At 42.5% G+C, this 21,260-nt stretch overlaps 1 protein-coding gene across 2 annotated transcripts in view; it reads left to right on the top strand.

Annotated features, from left to right (window-relative positions):
• Positions 1-21,260, top strand: part of RTN4IP1 (reticulon 4 interacting protein 1) — a 45,776-nt gene that overhangs the window by 17,719 nt on the left and 6,797 nt on the right. The window contains exons 5-8 of one of the 2 annotated variants that reach the window (XM_006156953.3): positions 1,455-1,503; positions 7,413-7,549; positions 11,791-11,974; positions 18,133-18,225. In XM_006156953.3, coding sequence (XP_006157015.1) covers positions 1,455-1,503; positions 7,413-7,549; positions 11,791-11,974; positions 18,133-18,225 — 463 coding nt within the window. The remainder of the gene's footprint in view (positions 1-1,454; positions 1,504-7,412; positions 7,550-11,790; positions 11,975-18,132; positions 18,226-21,260) is intronic. The other variant, XM_014591050.2, reaches the window with a different exon arrangement.

The raw sequence follows: 21,260 nt of genomic DNA, 5'->3' as shown, positions 1-21,260 counted from the left end.
TACTGAATCAGAAAACCATGTCTTAGAAGCCAATATACTTGTTAGAGATAGGTGCCCCAATTCTCTGCACTGTGTAACAGCCAAGGCAAAGGGAACTCACAGCTAGTGATGATGCAATATATAGTGACAGACAAATAGCATGGACACTCCCACCACTTAATCTTCAAGAAAAATATTTTCCTTGGGAACCAGCAGTTAGTGTAATGACTATGTCGCTGGACTCCCATGTAGTCGACCGCAGTTCACGTCCCGGACCCGGTGGCTTAAAACTCATGCCGGGCACGTGTGCGTGCATGCCCAAGATCCCGAGAGGAGAATGGAGGAGAAGGGACTGCAGCGTGACCATCCCCCCTGGGGGGTGATTTCTCGCTTTCTGTCTCTATGTCTCTCTCTGTCTGTCTGGCGAGCGCACGCACCCTATAGCGAAAAACCTCTCAAAAAAAAAAAGAAAAATATTTTCCTGTGGGTATTCATAAAGAGAATTCTCATGAGACTTTGTCAATAATACCTCCTTAGCTAATATCGTATCGCATACCAAGCATTCACTTTTTATAATGTCCCCTACACTGATCTATTGCATTAACAACAAAATATGGTTTTCTGGGGACCTGAAACCATACAGTCTGAATAGGCAGCTTTCTGAAGCTCTAAGTTTAATTTAAGAATAAAATATAAGAGTATGTAAACCAGCGATTCTTGACCAATGATTCTCTTTATGTCACGCACTTACTTGGTAAATGGATGGGTCTAGTTCTGTCTTTGCCAATACACATATGCATGTATGATCACACCAAATTTTTGCATGTTATTTTAGGAAATTCACAATTGCAGAGGGTTCACCATCCCTCACTCTACTCCTTCACCTCCCTAGACTAAGTACCCCTGGCCTTGGGGGATAGGAAGAGTACAGTAAACATGGTAAGAGCCTGAAGAGGAAGATGGTGGTACTGATAGGACACATTCATCTGCTTTAACAGGAAGCCAAACTGAAGATGAAATCAATTTCCCATTTATGAAAGTTAATGAGCTTGACAGAACGAAAGATATTTATTTAGCTTTGGTGGTGTATGATCAGGAATGTGATGTTTTTCTTAGCAACTAAATCTAACACACTGAAAAGGGCCCTAAGTCTCATTTTTGTAAAGAGAGCCATGGCCATTTTAGTCTAGAAGAGTTGTAAGGCTGATGTTATCAAGTGCCATCTGAACAACCTATAAAAGTGCGTATTATTGATATTTGGTATTCTTAGTAAAGAGATCATAGACGATCTAACTTGAAACACTTACAGCTTCTTGGTAAACCTAGAATAAAATTCCTTGTGTTCTCTAAAAGCCGAATGACTTTATTTGCTTTGGGAATTGTTTATCATTGAGCCAGTAATATATTAAACATCTTAGTTATCCAGTTCTTTCTGTGTAAGATTTTCATTAACTGTTTTGTTTTATTCATTGCAGTGTGTTAATCTTAGGTGCTTCCGGTGGAGTTGGTACTTTTGCTATACAGGTAAACAGTTTTTCAGTCTTGCAAGCAGGAAGACTTTTTACATGAGTTTGTAACTTCACATTATAAATTATTTTTCCTTAATAGCTAGGAGAAAGGTAGGTATGGTAAATGGATTGTCATTTCAGTTTGCTCTTTTAAGAGGAAGGTGTTGTAATATGGCAGGAAGTGTTAACATTGCTAGAGATTTAGTGTATGAGTGGGTGTGTGGATGTGTCATGTAACAAATGTAGGAAAGCTTTCAGGGGGGAAGACCATGGGCTGTGCAAGTAAATGGAAGTTTGTAATTTGGTAGAAATCTGCTGATGTTAAAAATCAATGAGTTTTCCATTGAAATTTCTGCAGTTTTTATGGGTAGAAATTGGTCAGCTGTTTATTAAATGTATATATAGAAATATAACCAAAATTCTGTTAAGATATCAGTTCTCCCCCCAGAGTGATCTACACATTCAGTGCAATCCCTGTCAAAGTGCCAGCTGCCTCTTTTATGCACAAATGGACAAGATTTTTCTAAAATTTATATAGAATTGCAAAGTGCTCCAAGTAGCAAATAGTCTTCAAAAAGAACAGTCTGAAAACTCACACTTCACAATTTCAAACTATAGTAATCAAAACCATGTGGTGCTGGAATAAAGATAGAATCAGTGGAATAGAACCAAGTGTACAAACCCATAATTTTGTGGCCAGTTGACTGTAAGAAGGATGTGAAGACTAAATATTAAGGAAAAGAATAGTCTCTTTAATAAATGCTACTGGGACAACTAGATGTTCACATGTGAAAGAATGAAGCCATACCCTTATCTCACATCATACAAAAAAAAGGATCATATCTAAAATAAGAGCTAAGGCCATAAAACCTCTTAGAAGAAAGCAATGGTTAAATGGTCATGACAGATTCAGTAACAAAATCTTAGATGTGATACCAAAAGCACCTGCTAACAGAATTTAAAATAGTAAAGTAGACTTTATCAAAATCTGGAGCCAGATGGTTGGTGTAGGGGTGAAACATGATGTTCTATGAGGCAGACTCACAGTGGATACACTGACCACACATATACCCACAACCCAGGCTGGCTAAAGCCAGGAGTAGATCATGGCATCAAGACCCTGTTGGAGTGTTGTATCTGTGTCTGTCTCTCTTGCAAATGGGATAAGTAAAAGAAAATTTAAAAAGAAAATATTTTGTGCATCAAAAGACACTATCAAGGCAGTGAAATAGGGCCAGATGGTGTTGGTCAAATTGATGGTCTATAAAGCTGACCCACATGGGAAGGTTCTAGGTTCACATCTGGAGACCTCCCTGAATACGCATGCATATTCTCTGAAGCTGGCTGAGGTGGGGGATAGGTTGTAATATCAAGACCCTCATGGAGGTGCTCTCTCTCTGTATTTTTCATTTATGGGGAAAAATAATAAATGAATAGACTATTAAAGAAGAAGGCAGTCCACAAAGTGACAGAAGGTATTTGCCAGTCAATCTGATAAGGGTCTGGTATCCAGAATGTATAAAGAACTGTTACAACTCTTTGACAACAGAAAGACCAACAGCCCAATCCAAAAATTAGCTAAGAAATTGAATAGAGATTTCTTCAAAGAATATGTACAAATGACCAATAAGTCTGTGGAAATGTGCCAAGCATCATTAGTCATAAGGGAAATGCAGATGAAAACCACAATGAGATACCATGTCATATCTACTAGAATGGCTGTAATTAACAAACAAACAAAATAATAATAGCAAATGTTGTCAAGGATGTAGAGTAATTAGAACCCTTATGTATTGCTTGTAGGAATATAAAATGGTGCAGCTGCTGTTTGTTCCTCAAAATATTAAACATGGAATTACCAGAGGATCAAGCAGTTGTATTCCTGGGTATACCTGAGAGAAACACAAATGTGCATTCAAACAGAAACTATGAATATTCATAGCAGCACTTTTGAGAAGTAGAAGTCACTCTCATGCCTGCTATTCCACAGAAAATTAAAAGAAAGCAAAAGAATAGAAGAGAGACCTGTAATTTAAGAGACTTAAAAGATACCACATTTTTTAAATATGCAAGACTAAACTGCAGTGTTTAGGAAATGCATATTTGGATGATAAAACTTTTTTTTTTTTTAATGCCAGTAGGTAAATGTCAGGAGAGCAGGCCAGATGGTGGATGGCACAGAGGTAAAATGGGATGCTCTGTGAGGTTTCCACATGGTAATGTTCTGGATTCACTTCCAGAGACCTCTCTGAGTATGCAGAACCTGCACACACCCATGATCCAGAGTTGGCTGAAGCTGGAGGTGGATTGCAGCATCAAGACCCTGCTGGGGCTGCTGTCTCTGTCTGTTGCTCATTGAAGAAATAAATAAATTTTAAAAATAAGTCAGGAAAATGATGATTAATGGAGTAGAGAAAGGAGGACTTGTGTTGAGACAGGACACATGGAAGTGATTTTGGAATGGCTGTAGGTGTTCCATTTCTTTATGTGACTGGTGTCCTTAGAGGTGTTTTCTATTCTTGTGTTTTATTTTATATTAAAATTACTATTTTATTTAAATAATTATTTTATTTAACTTTATTTATTAAATTTGACCAGAGAGGGACAGAGAAAGAGTAGGAAGGAGGGAGGGAGGGAGAAAGAAAGTGAGAAAGCAAGCTGCCAGGTCCGGGAATCGAACTGTGGATATGTAGGAGTTCAGTGACCTTAAGCACCATGCCACCTGCTGACCCAAATTATTTTTGGTTTTATTTATTTATTTATTTGTTTTTTTTGCTATAGGGCTTGGGTGCTTACTGGAGACAGAGAAAGAGAGAGAGAAAGAAGGAAGGTGAGAAAGCACCCGCCAGAGGGCATAGCCATGCTGCAGTACCTTCTCTCTCCTCTAGGGAGTTTGGCACACATGCACATGTGTCCAGTATGTTTTCCAAGCCACCAAGTCTGGGACTGGAACCATGCAGTTGCCGTGTGGAATCCACCTGCCTTAGCTACCACACCATCTACTAGCCCCTTAAAATTTATTTTAAACGTAAACTTTTTAAGATCTTTCGAAATATTCAGAGGTAATACTTCTAAGTGAAAAAAAGAAAAACTAGAAATTTGAAAAATAAGTAAAAGGAATAATAAGCTGTTTTAACGTGAAATTCTGAGGATTTTATGCTGTTTAAAGAAAAGCACACTGTATAGATAGGCGTTTAGAACACAATTTCCTAGATATTGGTGAAAAGAGGGTCACGAAGAACTACTTCTCTTGGATTATATCCTTCACATATTTGAATTCGATTTACGATTTGTTGCTAAAAGCAGCATGTGAGGCCAGCCTGTGGCCTGGTGGTTAAGATGGCGACATCCTACGTGGCCAACTGTGCAGTTTGAGTCCTGGACTTGGTGACTTGAGAAACATACCGGGCATATGGGCATGTGCCCGAAATCCCAAAAGTCGGGAAAAATGAAGGAGAAGCGATTGTGATATGACAGTTCCCCATGGCAAGTGCTTTCCTACTTTTCCTCTCTTTATTGTTGTCTTCCTTTGGCAAATAATAATAATAAAAAAAAAAGCAACATGTCATTAAACTCAAGTGTCTATTTGTAGCCCATGAACATAATAAATTGTATATTCTGTTACTCTTAAATGTTTTAAATCCCCTCAAATGTTCAGGGTTTATCAGTCCTTGGTCAGTATCCTTTTTTTTTTTTTTAAAAAAGTTTCTACCATTGGATATGTGTGCTTAATGGAAAGAGACAAAGAGATAGAATGTGAGATCACCCCCCAGGAGAGATCACCCCCCAGGGGAGATGGTCCTACGGCAGTCCCTTCTCCATTCTTCTCCTGGGATTTTGGGCATGTACACACATGTGTTCATGGTGATTTTCAAGCCACCAGGTCTGGGACTTGAACCATGGTTGGTCATGGGGGAGTCCAGTGCCATAACCACTATGCTGCCTGCTGGCCCTTGTCAGTATTGCTTTTAAAGAGGGAAGTTAGGTAAGATTATAAATTAATTATAAACCCTTTATTTTTTTCATTTAACAGCTGATTCATTACAACTTATGTATGAGTACACAGATTTCATAGTGAATAAAAAAGAATTATAGCAATTTGGAGCAGGATGTTTTTTAGATACTTGATCCTAAATAGCATTAGAATTTAACTCCTTGTTTTCTTTTTCTTTTTTTTTCTTCATGCTATAGTTTGTGCATGTGAGAATGAGAAAGTAATAGAGGGGAGCATCCTTCCCAGGGTCTGATCACGCCATGATCCCCTTCCTTTAATCCTCCAGCTGGATTGGGCACTTGTATATGTGCCTGGTGAGTTTCAGGGTGACCAGACTGGGGATTTGAACCATGGTTGCCATGTAGAATCCAGCTTCTCTTGAGCAGTGCATTACCATTGTGCCACAGAGCTGTCCTAACTCATTCTCAAATCTTGTTATTCCTTACTATTTTAAAATATAAGATGTCTGCATTTTAAAATTTGAGGACCATTTATTTAGGTCTTCTTACTCTGAAGGATCTATGCTTTTTGTTTGTGTCATTTATATATTAATTAACTCCATCAAGGCAGACAGTACCCTCAACACAGTCTTGATGCCGTGATCCACCCTCAGCCTCCGTCAGCCCAGATCACAGGTACACGTGTGCCTGGCATGCTCAGGAAAGTCTCTATAGATGCAAACCTGGAACCCTACTGTGTGGATCAGCCTTGAAAAGGATGACACTTTACTACTGCACCACTGTCCAGCTCCTTGATCCATGTTTTAAAAACATAATGGCCTATTTTTTTCCTCTTTTGTTAAGAATACCTATTTATGGGACCAGCAGTTGGCATAATGGCTATGTCACTGGACTCTCATGTAGTCAACTACAGTTCAAGTCCCAGACCCAGTGGCTTAAACTCATACTGAGTGCATGTGTATGCATGCCCAAGGTCCTGAGAGGAGAATGGAGGAGGAGGGATTGTGGTGTAGCCATCCTGCTGGGGGATGATTTCTCGCTTTCTATCTCTCTGTCTCTCTCTGACTTTCTGGCAAGCACATGCACCCTATAGCAAAAACCTCTCCAAAAAATAAATAAATACCTATTTATGTATGACATGGTATCTAATAGCCAATTTCTATTATTTATTTATTTTTGGTCAAACAGTGGTTACTACATGGGAGTCCAGCGACATAGCCATTAGGCCAACTGCTGGTCCCCTAATACCCAATTTCTTTGGTACATTTTCTGACTCAAGACTGTATTAACATTGGGGAGGCAAAGAAGAAATGTAATATTTTTATATTCTGGACATATTTAAAAGTCATTTTTCTGGGCCAGTTCTGTGGTACAACACTGTTGCACTGCTCAAGGGAAGCCAGATCCCTTATGGTGACCGTGTTCTTATCCCTAGCTTGGTCAGCCTAAAACACTCCTGCCATAGACATGAGAGCTCAAGATCTGATAAGCCGAGGACTGGAGTAAGGAGTTCATGAAGTGATCAAACCCCACGGAAAGTCCCTTTATCTTTCTCTCATTTGCATAGCCCTGTTCTGAGGTGATAGATGGATGATAGGTAGATAGATTTTTTTTTTTTTTTCCATTTGCCTTTGTCATCATTGAATGTGCTAAATTTGAGACTCCCAATTCCTGTCTTTTCTGAGCCAGGCCAGGTACCAGCCCTTCTCTAAATGGATTGGTAGTGACTTCATGGCAACAAGGTGACTGGCTTTCTCATCTAGAGAAAATGAGATCCATTTCTTGGGATTTTCTTAGTGAATAGTGTTTCATCACTTTCACCAGGCTCTCTGACAGATGGCTTCCTATAGTTCTTGTTAAGATGAGGTACTTAAAGTTCTCTAGAGCTTCGTCTGCTCTATGTACACATGGTGCCAAGTAATGTTTTTAAATGCAAATTTTCTGCTTTTTCCCTTTCTTTCGTGGGGGCAGGTAATGAAAGCATGGGATGCTCACGTGACGGCAGTGTGCTCTCAGGATGCCAGTGAACTTGTAAAGAAGCTTGGGGCAGATGATGTGATCGATTACAAATCAGGAAGTGTGGAAGAGCAGTTGAAAAGCTTAAAACCGTATGTATGAGAACACTGTTCACTGTTCACATTGGGAGGGTGGGAACAAGGCCATTCAAAACACGGGTCGGGGATGGTTTGATTGCCTGAGTCATATGACTCTTTGAAAAGCATCCATACAAATATTCCATGTTATTAGCAGTCATTTAGTTTGACTTCTGTTTCTAACTCTGTAGATTTTAATACAGCACAGTAATACACCTTGGTGTGTGCTAAGGAAGGTATTTTGCTTATGTGGTCTTCTAATTTTTAAAAAATATTTATTTATGTTTATTATTTTAATTTGACTACAGAGAGAGAGGGAAAATGAGAAAGCAAGCTGCCAGGTCCAGGACTTGAACTATAGTCAACCATGTGGGAATCCATTGCCTTAATCACCACGCCACCTGCCAACCCCTTCTGCTAATATTTTTAAATGTTAAATTTATTTATTCATTCAGTTACTTTAATTTGACAAGAGAGAGACACAGAAAGTGGGGAAGTGAGAATGGAATCTACAAGGTCCAGGACTTGAACTGTGATCGGCCCTGTGTGAGTGTCTAGCACCTTAGCACAACGCCAGCTGGTCCCCCTTTCTACTAATTTTTAGGTTAACTTTCTTATTATTTTTTTTTAGAGGGAGATTTTTGCAGTAGGGTGTGTGCACTTGCTAGAGAGAGACAGAGAGAGAAAGTGAGAGAAATCACCGCCCAGGGGGATAGCCACATTGTAGTCCCTTCTCTTTCATTCTCCTCTCAGGATTTTGGGCACATGCACGCATAGCTGGTGTAAGTTTTAAGCTGCCAGGTCTGAGACTTGAACCACAGTCAACTACATAGGAGTTCAGTGATGTAACTATTATGCCATCTGCTGGTCTCTTAAGTCAACTTTTATAACGGGTTTGTAAAGGCATAAAGGCAAAATTGGAAGTGTGTTCCCTTCTGGAGCATCTGTCACAGAATAAAGTACATGAAAATACATGACTATGATTAAACACACTTTCAGTGTTTCGGCTTAACAAGGTCTTAAGAGAAGCCATGTCAGTATAAATATTGGTAATGAGAGCATGGTGAATGTTCTCAGTGGTCTGCTTGCCAGGCTGTGGTTTGGCCTCATAAACCAAACAGTAGGTTTAGGAATTCACTCAAGCCCTATTGATCCTTACTGTGACTCCAGTTTATTACTGTGATCTTCATCTAGCCAAGACAAAGCTGAAGCTGAGTGTACAGCTAAGGAGGATTAGGAGAGCTGTTTACTGCTACTATTTGAAAGATTTTCCTTTCTTTTTTCTTTTTTTGTCATTAGTTTCCAGAAGCCAGTTACTTTTGCCTATGTTAAGTAGAAGTACATTTTCATAGGTTAGAAATAAAAAGGGAGCCTCTGGGCCAGCAGGTGACATGGAAGTTAAGATGTACTGGATCTGAAATGGCTGGCTTAACAGTTCGAGTCCTAGACCTGGCAGATTGAGAATCATGCCAGGTACATGTGCCCATAATCCCTAGAAAAGATTGAAGGAAAAGGGATTATGGTGTAGCCATCCCCCTTGGGTAGTGATTTGTCACTCCTCCCTGCTAGCTCTTGCTCTTTGTGTCTCTCTGGTGAGTGTAAAAAATTTTAAAAATGAAAAAAAAAAAAAGTGGGATCCTCAATCTGACATTGCCCAGCCTGTCTCCTCGCAGTGGCTTGGTGGGCTCCCAGGAGAAGCCAGCCACCTCTTCATTCCTTCAGCTACTTACAGAGCATCTATACTTGGCGGGCCGTGTTCCAAACCCTAGATACAGTGGTGAACAATATAAAATCCCCCTTTGTGCTAGAACTTAGGCGTAGTTGGGGAGGTTTTAATGGTACATGCTCCGAAGAAAATTGATGCAGAAAAGCAGGATAGCAAATGACTGGGGAGGAGGTTCTTACAGGCAGGGTGGTTAAAGAATGCCTCTTTGAGGAAGTGACATTGGAGCAGAGGCTTCAGTGAGCAAGGTGTGTGAGTGGGGTTTTTATTCGCCTTGCCCCCTGCCATATCGCTCCAGTTGGAGCAGGGCAGCAGCAGGTAGTAGGTATTCGGTAATGTAGGACAGCAGCTCTTCCAGCTGGAGAGGACAGCAGATATAAACCTCCGCCTGCTCGGGAATATGCTTGGCGTGGTAGAGGACTAATGCTTCCGTTGTGGAGATCTTGCCAGCTACCTTTCTGCCTGTGTGCTAGGGCCTACGCCTCTCTGCGCCTCTGGAAAGTGAGATTATGACAGGTCTCCAAGATCTGCCATTCAGATAGCCACAGGATGGGCTTGATCTCTTACCTTCTGCTGCTAGAGTAGCAGCACGAACCTGAGGTCAAGGCCCGCCATTCCCTTCTGTCTGCCTTCAGGTTTACTCTGTAATGTGTTACCAGAACAAGAGAACCTGACAGATGGAGGCTGGAGGACCCTCAGTCTGCCCTCCCAGCTCTGCGCTGCCCTTCCTCCTCAGCATCTCTGGCAGGTGGTCTTGCTCCTGGTGCTTGTGCTTTTTTAATAGGAAAAGCATGATGTTTGACATCATCCAGATGACCTTGGAAGAGAAAAAGAGGATGATCACCAGCAAATCACCAGTTATTTGCTGTGTTTATCCACACACATTCTGTGTGTAGATCTTTGTTTTAAATACTTTCCAAAGTATTTAAAAGATTGATTGGGTTCTTATCACCTTTAAGTAGAATGTAGTGATTATAGCAGTTTGGGTTTTGTTTTGTTTTGTTTTGCTAGAAGATGTGTGAGCTCACTAGAGAGACAGAAGAACAGAGAGAAAGGTAGAAAATTCTCTCCCCAGGGGAATGACTATGCTGTAGTCCCTTCTCCTTGTGGGATTTTGGGCCTACATGTACATGTGCCTGGCATAAGTTTCAAATCACTGGGTCCAGGACTCAAATCAGGGTCAGCCAAGTGGAGTCCAGTGTCATAACCACCATGCCGCTTGCTGGCCCCCATGGCTATAGCAGTTTTAGGTTAGATTTAAGGGTGTGAATATCTGTCAGTTCCTGTGGATCCCTTATGACTAGATTTTTTTCTTGGGGGAGGAGGCGGGGGAGCTGACAGAGCAGAATTGATGATTGAAGACTGAAAGCAGGCTATTAATTTCTCTTTATGTACTGTCCTAGTGCTCTAAATGAAATCAAAATATAGAAAATTCCAGAAGGTGAAGAGGATACTTCTCTAAGCAATTTCTAATTGTTGAGGAAACCTAAGCAAATCATTCTCTTTTTTTTAGATTTTTGCCATAGGGCATATGTGCTTGCCAGTGACAGAGAGTAAAAATGAAAAATCCCCCCCACCCCCGGGGGGACTGGCCATGTTGTAATCCCTTCGCCATTCTCCTTCTGGGATTTTTGGGCACATGTGCACATGCGCCTGGTTTTTTCTAAGCCACCAGATCTGGAACTTAAACCGCTGAGTTGGCCAAGTGGGATCCAGCACCTTAACCATTTTGCCATCTGCTGGCCTGAGCAAATCATTCTTGTGGGTGATTTTTTTCAAGTATTCATGTATACTAAAGAATATATTTACTTGAATGGAATGGTATCTTTGTAGTTTTTTACAAAGCTTAAGTCAGGGTTTCTCAACCTTGGCAACACTAGTTTCTCAATTATTAATATTTTGGACTAGATACATTTTTGTTGTTGTTGCAAGGGGCTCTTCTGTGCATTATAGAGAGCTAGAATCCCCTTTGGTTCAGAACTGTTTTTTTTTTTTTTTTTTTTCTAGGTACAGAACTGGTTTGTTTTTTTTTTTTTTTAAGGTTTTTTGCCATAAAGCATGTGTGTTTGCTGAAGAGACAGAGGGAAAGTGAGAAATCACCCCCAGGGGGGATGCCTATGGCTTAGCGCCTTCTCCTTCATTCTCCTTTCTGGACTTTGGGCACGCACACACATGCACCTAGTGTGATTTTCTGGTCATTGTTTCTAGGACTTGACCCACCATCAGCCATATGGGAGTCCAGCACCTTAACTACTACACCCTCTGCTGACCCTGTTTAAGTCATTCTTAAGGCATTAGAAAATGATAGGATTTTATGACCAAAAAATTAGTCACATTCAACTTACCTTGGAAAAGAGCCACAGATGCATTTAGTGGGTGTGTCCTTTCTCCTCTGTCCAAGCAACACCCCTCTGCTGGTACAGCATGGTTGATGACCTATCACTAACGTAAACACCATGGCCAACTGGTGACAGGGATCAGAGCCCAGTGTAAAGACTGACAAGAATGCTTTGATTTGGTTCCTTCTCTGCAGGTTTGATTTTATCCTTGACAATGTTGGTGGATCCACTGAAACGTGGGCTCTGAATTTTCTCAAGAAGTGGTCAGGAGCCACCTATGTGACTTTGGTGACTCCCTTCCTCCTGAACATGGACCGTTTGGGCATTGCAGATGGCATGTTGCAGACCGGATTCACTGTGGGTTCCAAGGCATTGAAGGTAGGAAGGAGAGTCACGGTTGGTGAGAGCAGACAGCCACCTCACGCTGCTGGAAATCAGTTTGCCACCCAGCCAGTTTCTCTTCTGTAAGAGACAGCATGGCTTTGTGGCTGTAAGCAGGGACTCTGGAATGCCACCAACCCGGTTCAGATTCTCACTTCTACTTAGTTACTCTGAGACCTTGTGCAAATTATTTAACAGCTCAAAGCCCCCATGCTGTCATCTGTAAAATGAGGCTAATACTATGTCTACCTCATTGCATTGTTGAAAGGATTACATGAGATAATCCATTGGAAGAATTTGACACAACACTTTGCATAGAAAAAACTCTTAGACCCAATCTAGGTGCTAAGTCCTTAGCAGACTGGACCTCAGTGCTGGAGGCTGCATGGCCAGTTGTGGGTTCAGATCCCTGTCCCAGTCCACCTGAGACATGCCAGGCCTGCTGTGCATGCCCAAGATCCTGATCAGCTAAAGGGCTAGAGGAGGGGAATTGGCATGACCAGACACTGCCAAGAGTGTACGTGTTTCTCTCTTTTACTTATGCATGCATGTGCTCCGTTTTATGGGGGGGAGAATCCCATTATTAAATGTTTGCCTTTTATTAACACAACTTTTTAGTTTATTTATTCTTTTCTTCCATGAGAAAAAAGAGACAGAGAAACAGGCATCCCCAACAGGGTCTTCAAACCACCATGCACCTCCAGTCTCAGCCCTGGTCATGGGCATACACATGCACGCCTGGCGTGTAGAGGTAGGCCCAGGATGCAGATCCAGGACCGTCTCATGTGGGTCCAGCATTACAGAGCACCTCGTTACTGAAAGACCCCCGACTTAAAAAGCCGGTAGACCCTTCGGTCTGAGGAGAGTCACAGCGACCCCAATCAACCACAAGAGTCAGATCTTGCTGTAAAGTACAAGAGGATTTTATTGCTAGCGCGCTAGGACTCCACTCCTGGTCACAACAGACCCAGTGGGAAGTGGAGTCCCGAACAAAAGAAACACATAGATTATATAGCCACAAGTTGGAAGGGTGAGGGGAGTGAGGAATGAGGAAATAAGATAAGGGTCTTTTAAGTATGGTTATTTTTTTCTGCTGGCTCTGGCAAGGAGGGTTATTTACGCAAGTGGGTTACAAAGGCATTTTGCAGATGTTGCAACTGAGTCAGGTTAGATACTCAGGGTGGTCTGGTGCTGATTTCCCTGGGGGGAGGGGGTGGTATACATTTTTGCAGGGATCTGGCTCTCTGCACGGAGCTGAGCCGGTATGCAGGAGGCTGAGCAAGTCCCAGTAGCTTACATAGCTCAAGGCTGTTTTTCAAGGTGGCAGCGTAAGCTTTTGTACAGAAGCAAGAAGAGCAAGCAGTTAAGTTTAATTTTTACAGAGTACAGATTGCGCTGAATTTTATTCTTTCATTACTACCGTGCTATTGGCCAGCCCAAACGTTAGCCTTTATTGTGAGATACCGCCTCTCCATTCTGTCTTATATACTATCTCCTTGCCTCCACCCGATGCATGTGCTGTGTCTCACCAGTTTTGACACAGTCTTTGCACATAAAAGTAGAAACTTTAAGACATGTATAGCTGCTAATTTCATGGTAATAGCTTGGGATATACCGGTGATTTCTGGGCTTCAGAATTCTGTGGGCTTCGTTTTTTTTAATTCAAAAACCTGAAAGAAATTTTGCTCTTACTTCAGTGAAGCTTCAGTGGCTATTAGAACCATCATGGCTTTCTTAGTATTGTATCAACTTATCCTAACACTGCATATCCCACGTGATTAAAGACTCTAGCTATTGATAGCATTATGGGAGTTTCTGGGGCTTGATTAGCCAATCTGAGTCTGTTAGTAAGGCCACTGTTACCAGGGCCTTGTGGAGCTCTGTCACTGAATTGAACACGTCAGGCGAGTGGCAGGCCTTGGAGACTAGCACAGATCGGCCTTAGTTAAGGGACTGATAGCAGAGCCCGAGCATAGGGTCTGCTCTCACCTGTTAGCTCGTCTTCATCACGATAGGAATAGAGGCTTGCACAATTTTGTTACTAACTGTTGCTAATTATATAGATCATTGGTTTAAAAATCTGAATTAGTGTTGAATATGTGACAGAAAGAAACAAAGGTAAATTATATTTTTTTCATTTAGACAAAATACTTCAGACACAGGAAAAGGGCAGTAGAAAGTTCCTTAATGGCAGAAAGATTGTAGGTCACAATGTCATGCCAGCCAACACTGAGCAATGTTTGTGAGATGACTGACTGACTGGATAATTATCTTTAGCTGCTGCTTTTTTTTTTTTTTTTTTTTTTTTTTTTAAAGGTTTTGCTTTGGGGTGCATGCCTGAGACAGGGGGAAAATGAGAAATCCACCCCCCCCAAGGAGGATGGCCACACTGCAGTCCCTTCTCCATTCTCCTCTCAGGATCCTAAGTGTGCGCACGCACACACACATACATACACACACACACACATGCCCCATGTGATTTTTAAGCTATCAGGTCCTGGACTTGAACTGTAGTGGGCCATGTGGGAGTCCAGTGCCTTAACCACCATGCCACTTGCTGGCCCCTCGCTGCTTCTTTATTCTAGAAATTGATGGGGACTTTTGGGGGGATGGAATTGATGGAATTGAGGGCTTTGGTTCTGAGTTTCGTGTACTAAATGCGTGGAGGGTGTAAGGCAGTGCCACGATGGAGGAGACTGTGACTCAGTTCTTAGGCGTGTGTGGGGTGGAGACGAACCAGCCAGATGCTGCACTGTGCTGCTCTTTATTTTCATTGATCCAGATGGCAGCCAGGAATAGGGTCTACAGGGTACTTTGTGGTGGAGAAAGGGATTTTAGCTGCCCTTTGTCTCTCTTTTCTCTTTTCACAAACCCCAGCTTTTCCAGTGCTGTAAAAGGTAAGTTTTCTGTAAGATTTCACCGTATGTACTCCAGCGAGCCCTCGCACAAGTTAACCTTCCCAGCCGTCCTCTGAGGATGAAACAGGTGCAGCGCTCTTCACTTTCTCCTTCCCCTACTCGAGCAACGATAGAGGGAATCTCCTGTGTAGACCTTTCAAGCAGTTGCCGATGCCATTGTGAGGAGGTGGCGGTTCCAGCCTCGTTGTCAGGCTTCCTCGTCTCCTGCCTGCTTCAGTTTCCTTTCTCTCCTGTAATGGCCCAGGAAAAAACGTACAGAGATCCCTTGTTGCAGAATAGAAGAACTCTGCAGCTACAGACCAAAAGGTCCACTTTAAAGGGTGACCCGCTATGAAGAGTTACAGATGTGGTCATTGTGACTGTTTCTGTCTCTTCTTTAAGACCCTAAACAGTTACCAGATGTTTTCATTGATGCTCATGAGGGCCAGACCTTGGCAGGTCTTCTGTGATTGTCATTAACCAGGCCCACTGTACGCTTAGGACATTCTCAGTGCTCCTGGCATCAAGCCACATATACCTCCAAACCATTTTTTTTTTCTTCAAGTTTATTTTATTCATTGTATAGAGAGAAGCACCTTAACAGGCTCCCATCCCTCCACATCACTCCTTCCCACAGCTGTCCAGATTGTCAGATCTTGACCATGCGTGCACACGCCTGGATGTTTCCAAGCTGACTCAGGAATCAAACCTACAGCTGGCCATGTGGCTTCCAGCACTGCAGTTCACTTTGCTACTGACTGCCACCAGGCTGGGCCAAAGGTTAACGTGTCCGATGGCTCACTTGAGCTCATAGAGTGTGTGGACAGCATAGTGAGGTTGCTCTGCATAAAGAGCAGCATATCTGAGATTTCTGCCAGCTCCAGCTCTGCCCCGAGGGGTGAGGGAAGTCAGTATCGCACCACACCTACTCTGTAGTCAGCTTGACTGTATATATCTTTTGTTCTGGTCTAATTATTAATGCTAACTTATTTAATTCACAATTTTTCTGGGTTAAATGATGAACTTTACGGTCACAAATAGTAAGTCATTCTTGGTACATCGGTTGGGAAACTTTGCCTAGCCATTTTAGGTTTTTTCCTTTTTCTTTTTTAAGTTTTGCCAGAGGGCACATGTGCTCACCAGAGGGAGGGAGAGGGAGAAAGGCACCCCCCATGGGGAATGATCATACCATAATCCCTTCTCCATTACCCCCTCTTTTCAGGGTTTTGGGCATGCACACACATACACCTTTTATGTTTTTTCAAGCAACTTGATCCAGGATTCAAACCACATGGTATGTGGGATCCAGTCCACCTTATCCACCAGGCCACACTGGCCCTCCTACTACATTCTTAAACTCTGGTTTGCCACTGTCCTTGTTTTCCTCAGTAAGCTTTACTTTCAGTATGCATAAATACTTACTTTCAGTACTGTGCAAGTATTTTTCAGTACTGTAAAATACCTTCTAGGTCAGGCATTTTATATATATTCTTGTTTAATTCTTTGAACCACCTTGTGAATTATCGAAATGTTGAAAAAGTTATGATGTATTTTTTCTATGCAAAAATGCATCATGACTTTTCCAATGTAGTAGATGGTGGTACCAACATTCTGTAGGCCAGGAAATGGACTAAAAGAGGTAGTAGTTTCATCAAAATAATGCAGCTAGCATTCAGTAGTGTAGTGAAGGATTTCCGTCACACTTCTCAACCTCATGTAGTGGTGGCAGCTTATCCACGTGAGGCAGAGGATGAGCTCAGTGGAGAGGAAGTCCAAGCTCACCTGGTGGCTGTGGTAGGTACAGGGAGGGCAGCAGCTTGGTACTGGCATAGCATGTGCACCTCTGGATAGCTCCCGTCTAATGACATTTGGTTGGGTAGATCGTTGAACTATCATAGAGAACTTCAGCTCACTTACTCTTCAGATAATGGCCTACCCTGCCTCTAGCATAAAGAATAACAATTATAAATGGTTATGGCAGTTGTGTGGTCATGAGCCTTATGGTAAAAATATATATTTTTTTATCTTCATCTGGAGAGGTTTTGTCCCATAATAGATTGAATAGCATGCTTTCCATAACTGTAGGAAAAGACCCAGCCATGATGTATAAGGGACCATATACTTTGCCATTAAGGATGGGTTGTTTCTGTCAGATCCAGGAGAACTTATAATTGGCTATCTTTCCTGAGGTCATATTTTGGTATCTGTTGCTCCCAACGCATTTTAAAGTTTATTTATTTATTTCATCAGAGAGTAAGTTGGGCATCAATAGGGTTTTCATGCCATGATCCATTCCCAGCATCAGCCAGCCAAGATCACAGAAAAGTAAGGGGAGACCTTAGGGTGTAAGCCTGGGCCCTTCCCAGGTGGGTCCAGTTGTGTTACCACTGCCTTACCCTGACTCTAAAGCAATTTTGAACTTGGTAAAATTCTCTTTTCTGCTGTCTCTGGACTTTATGCAGACCTTAGTAAGAAAGCCTAGCTGTCTCAGCCCCTAGTTCCTTCTAGGGAAGAAATCTAGAGTGTGAGACTTTCTATCACCATTTTTTGGTTAAGAATTATTTTATTTAACTTTATTCATTTATTTTAATTTGACTAGAGGAAGACTGATGGAGAAAGAGAGAAAGTGAGAAAGCAAGCCGCCAGGTTTGGGGCTCAAACTGTGATTGGCTATGTAGGAGTCCAGTATCCTTAATCACCATGCCACCTGCCAGCCACTATCACTTTTTCTTAAAAGAGATTTTTTTGCTATAGGGAACTCGGTGGAGAGAAAGAGAGACAGAAAGTGAGAAATCACCCCCTGGGGGAGTGGCCACGCTGCAGTCTCCTCCTGGGATATTGGGCACACACATACATGCACCCAGAGTGCATTTCAAGCCTCCAGGTTCAGGGTTCAAACTGCAGTTGACCATGTGGGAATCCAGTGACATAACTAATACACCGTCTGCTGGTCTCAACTCAACTATTTATCATTTTAAGGAGAAGTTTCTTGCGCTTACTTGTCTACCAGTCACTGGTTGGGGAAGAAGCCTGAGTTGAGATAGATACAGCTTTGTTTGTACATTTACTTATTGAACTTTGTGAAGCACCTACTCTCTGTCGGTCACTGTACTAAGGTGCTGGGCCTCCAACTCATTGTGTCAGCCTGAAATGTGAAGTCAGCTTGTCTTAGTCATCTAGAAAATGCTGTTCTCAAAATCGGCGCTTAGCAGGTTTTATCCTTTTCTATATGGGACATGTTTTGTTTCTTCTTTCTAGCATTTCTGGCAAGGAGTCCATTATCGCTGGGCCTTTTTCATGGCCAGCGGACCATATCTAGATGATATCGCGCAACTGGTGGATGCAGGGAAGGTAAGTACATCTGGAAACCTGTACTGAAAACCTTTTATTTGGAAATCTTTTCATACTGTAGCATCTCCCGTAGACCTGCTTACCGAGCCTCCTCACTGCAGCTCTCCAGGGATAGGCTTGGCCAGTGTATGTGCTGCCTTATGTGGCCAAGGTTAAATGCTATATTACTGATTCTGTCTCCACGGGAATAGTAATCACAGATTGCCATGTCTGAGACAGAGCTTACCCAACTCGCCAGCCCCTTGGTTTATAGATAAGAGGCAGGCTCAGGGAGGTTATGTGATTTTTCCCAGACACTGGTTAGGTGATAGTAGAGCTGGAGTCTACACTGGCTGCTAGTATTTTGATAATGGTCCTGGAAAAAGGCAGTCTCTGCACAGGTGAATTTACAGTAGAGCTGCTTCTGGAGCTTCTTTAGTGCAAGGGTGAGGCTGTTCTGGAGGTTTCCAGAAGTAAGGAGTACAAACACTGTGGATTCTAAATCCTACCACAGTTGGGTGAGAAGTCAGGTCTCCAGGTCTCTGACTCCCAGGCTAGTGTAATCAAATCGAGGACAAATAAACGGTGCATCTGAGAAGGTTGCTGACCAGCATGCAGTTTGATGGCGATTTGGGTGGAGGCATCTAGTTATTGTCTCTGACTACTAGTGTCTTTCCTACAGTAGACCTTGAACGAAAGGGACTGTTGCATGTAGTTTAGGCCTTCCTGTTTTGGTGTCAGAAGGCCTCTCAGAGTTCCTGGGAGTTAAAAGGCTTCTCAGCTCTACCCACTTTTTTGGGCTTTTACTTGATCTTAATGGCCTTGACATTCCATCTCTGGAGGAAATACCTCCGAAGGTGAGCTCATTCTGGTGCTGGTGTTTGTGATGCTTAGTGAGAGACCCCATGGGATTACAGGGTGGAGGATCTTGTCCTCTATAGAGGGTTGCACGAGGTCATATGTATAATGATTCCCATTTTATAGATGAGAAAACTGGCTCAGAGGACAGTGGACACGTTAAACCGAAGCAGTGAGACCAGCAGTCACTCCCCTGCCCCCACTCCTATGATTTCCTTCTCCAGCATTCGGCTGCATTCTTCATGCTTGAGGCTCATTTGGGACTTCAGCTTTCATTGTCTCATCCTTGTCATTTTGCAGCGGGCAGGAAAGGGGTTGGAGCAGGGCTAGCATTACCATTGCCAATCCATGGCAGGAGGCTGGAAAGAGCCCCCTAAGGTGGGCTTTGCTCTACTGACAGATGCCACTTGCTGGCCCATTTCATCTTCCTATTTTGATTTGGGAAAGGAACGCTTTTTAGGAATTACTGGCTGCTTTTTGTGCACTTAGGCTTTTTATTCTGTTTACAGCTATGGAGCTTTATGAAAAAAGATGGTCTGTTACAGTTTCCCTAAGTTTTCAGTTCCAAGCTGCATGTCTTTTCTTGGATTTGTAAGTTTTTGTGTGGCCTGGGGAGAAATAGGACTCAGCGTCATTCTGACCATTTAAGTGCCTCTTGTAGGTTCTCCCCCATCCCACAGTTATTTTATTTCTAGGAAGAAGGAACTAAGCTGTCATCAAATAAGTCAGTCGTTCATGTGGTTGGAGCCCCAGTCTCAGAGAGCTCCGTCCTCGTGAAGTACATCACACGGTTGCGCCTACCCATGTCTGCCTCTGACTGTCCACATGCTTTCCACTACTCTTCCGTACTCAAAATTCTGTGACTCTCTCTCTACCCTTAAACTACTGTTTACCCCACAGAGATGAGAGGGGACTTATGTACCTCTGCCTATGAAATTTGGCAGATCGCTGGTATAATGGCTAAAAGAGGACATGGTAGAAAAGATGCCCTTGAAGTGTCCTTTAAGGAAGGTGAGTGAGGAACTGTTCCCTTTGCCTTTGGTTCTCCTCTTTCCAGACCAGGTCATTTGGGCCTGGGAGTCATTTCTAACAGTGATGAGTTCTGGGACTGCGTGACGCTGGATGCAATGATGAGATCAGCTGTCTTGTTCTCTGCTTCTCTGTGGATGTGAGAGGTCACCCTCTGCCTGTACTGGGATTACACAGCAGATCTACGTAACATGTTGTTCTCTGCTTCTCTGGATGTGAGAGGTCACCCTCTGCCTGTACTGGGATTACACAGCAGATCTACGTAACATGTGTGATTAATAGATATTTGTTAAATTGGATGAAGACATTTAAATTTTTCAAGTGGGGTGGCATGGTGGTTAAAGACTCTGGACTCCCACGTGGTTGACCATGGTTTGAATCCCGGACCTGGCAACTCACTTTCTCACTTTCTCTCTCTCTCTCTCTCTGGTCAAATTAAAAAATAATAAGTGAAGTTAAATAAAAATAATTATTTTTTTATTAATAATTATTTTTATTTAACTTTATTATTATTACTACTATTTTCCAGTTTGATCAGAGAGAGAGAAAGAGCGGGAAAATGAGAAAGTAAGCCACCAGGGCCAGGACTTGAACCACAGAAGGCCATGTGAGAGTCCAGCATTTTTAACCACCATACCACCTCCCAGCCCCTAAGTAAAATAATTCTTAAAAAAATTCTTCCAAGCTTTGACTGAGTCCTTAATGAATCTAATGTGCAAGTATCTGTCAGAGGACCTATGGTTGTTTTTTGATAGTGTTAAGGCATGAAATAACAGAGTCAACGCTTTAAAAATACTTTAGGCCCAGTCACAGCGGTACACAGGTAGCACCACCACTTGAGAGGTTAGAAGTTAAACGGTTCTGTTCTGGGCCAAGGTGAACACACTGGGCCCAGTGGCACATGCCTATAATCCTAGCTAAGTGGAAGACTGGGGCAGGAGGATTGTGACACGGTGAGTGCTAATAGGAGGCCAAGGACTCTGCATTTTAAGTGTTCACTCAGATGACTCCTTTCCAGGTAAACGTCATCCAGCAAACAGAGTCCTGTTGAAACAGTTTCATGTTGGACATCCAGGAAACAGCCTGAATGCATTCCATTCTCTCACCAGAGAGCTGTTCTGCTGCGAAGGAGCAATAGGGGTGGCCTCCCCTGCAAAGGCTCCCTCTTT

The sequence above is a fragment of the Tupaia chinensis genome, unplaced genomic scaffold (genome assembly GCF_000334495.1).
Source record: "Tupaia chinensis unplaced genomic scaffold, TupChi_1.0 Scaffold000527_1, whole genome shotgun sequence".
Taxonomy (NCBI): Eukaryota; Metazoa; Chordata; class Mammalia; order Scandentia; family Tupaiidae; genus Tupaia; species Tupaia belangeri.
This window is presented reverse-complemented; position numbering and strand designations above follow the sequence as displayed.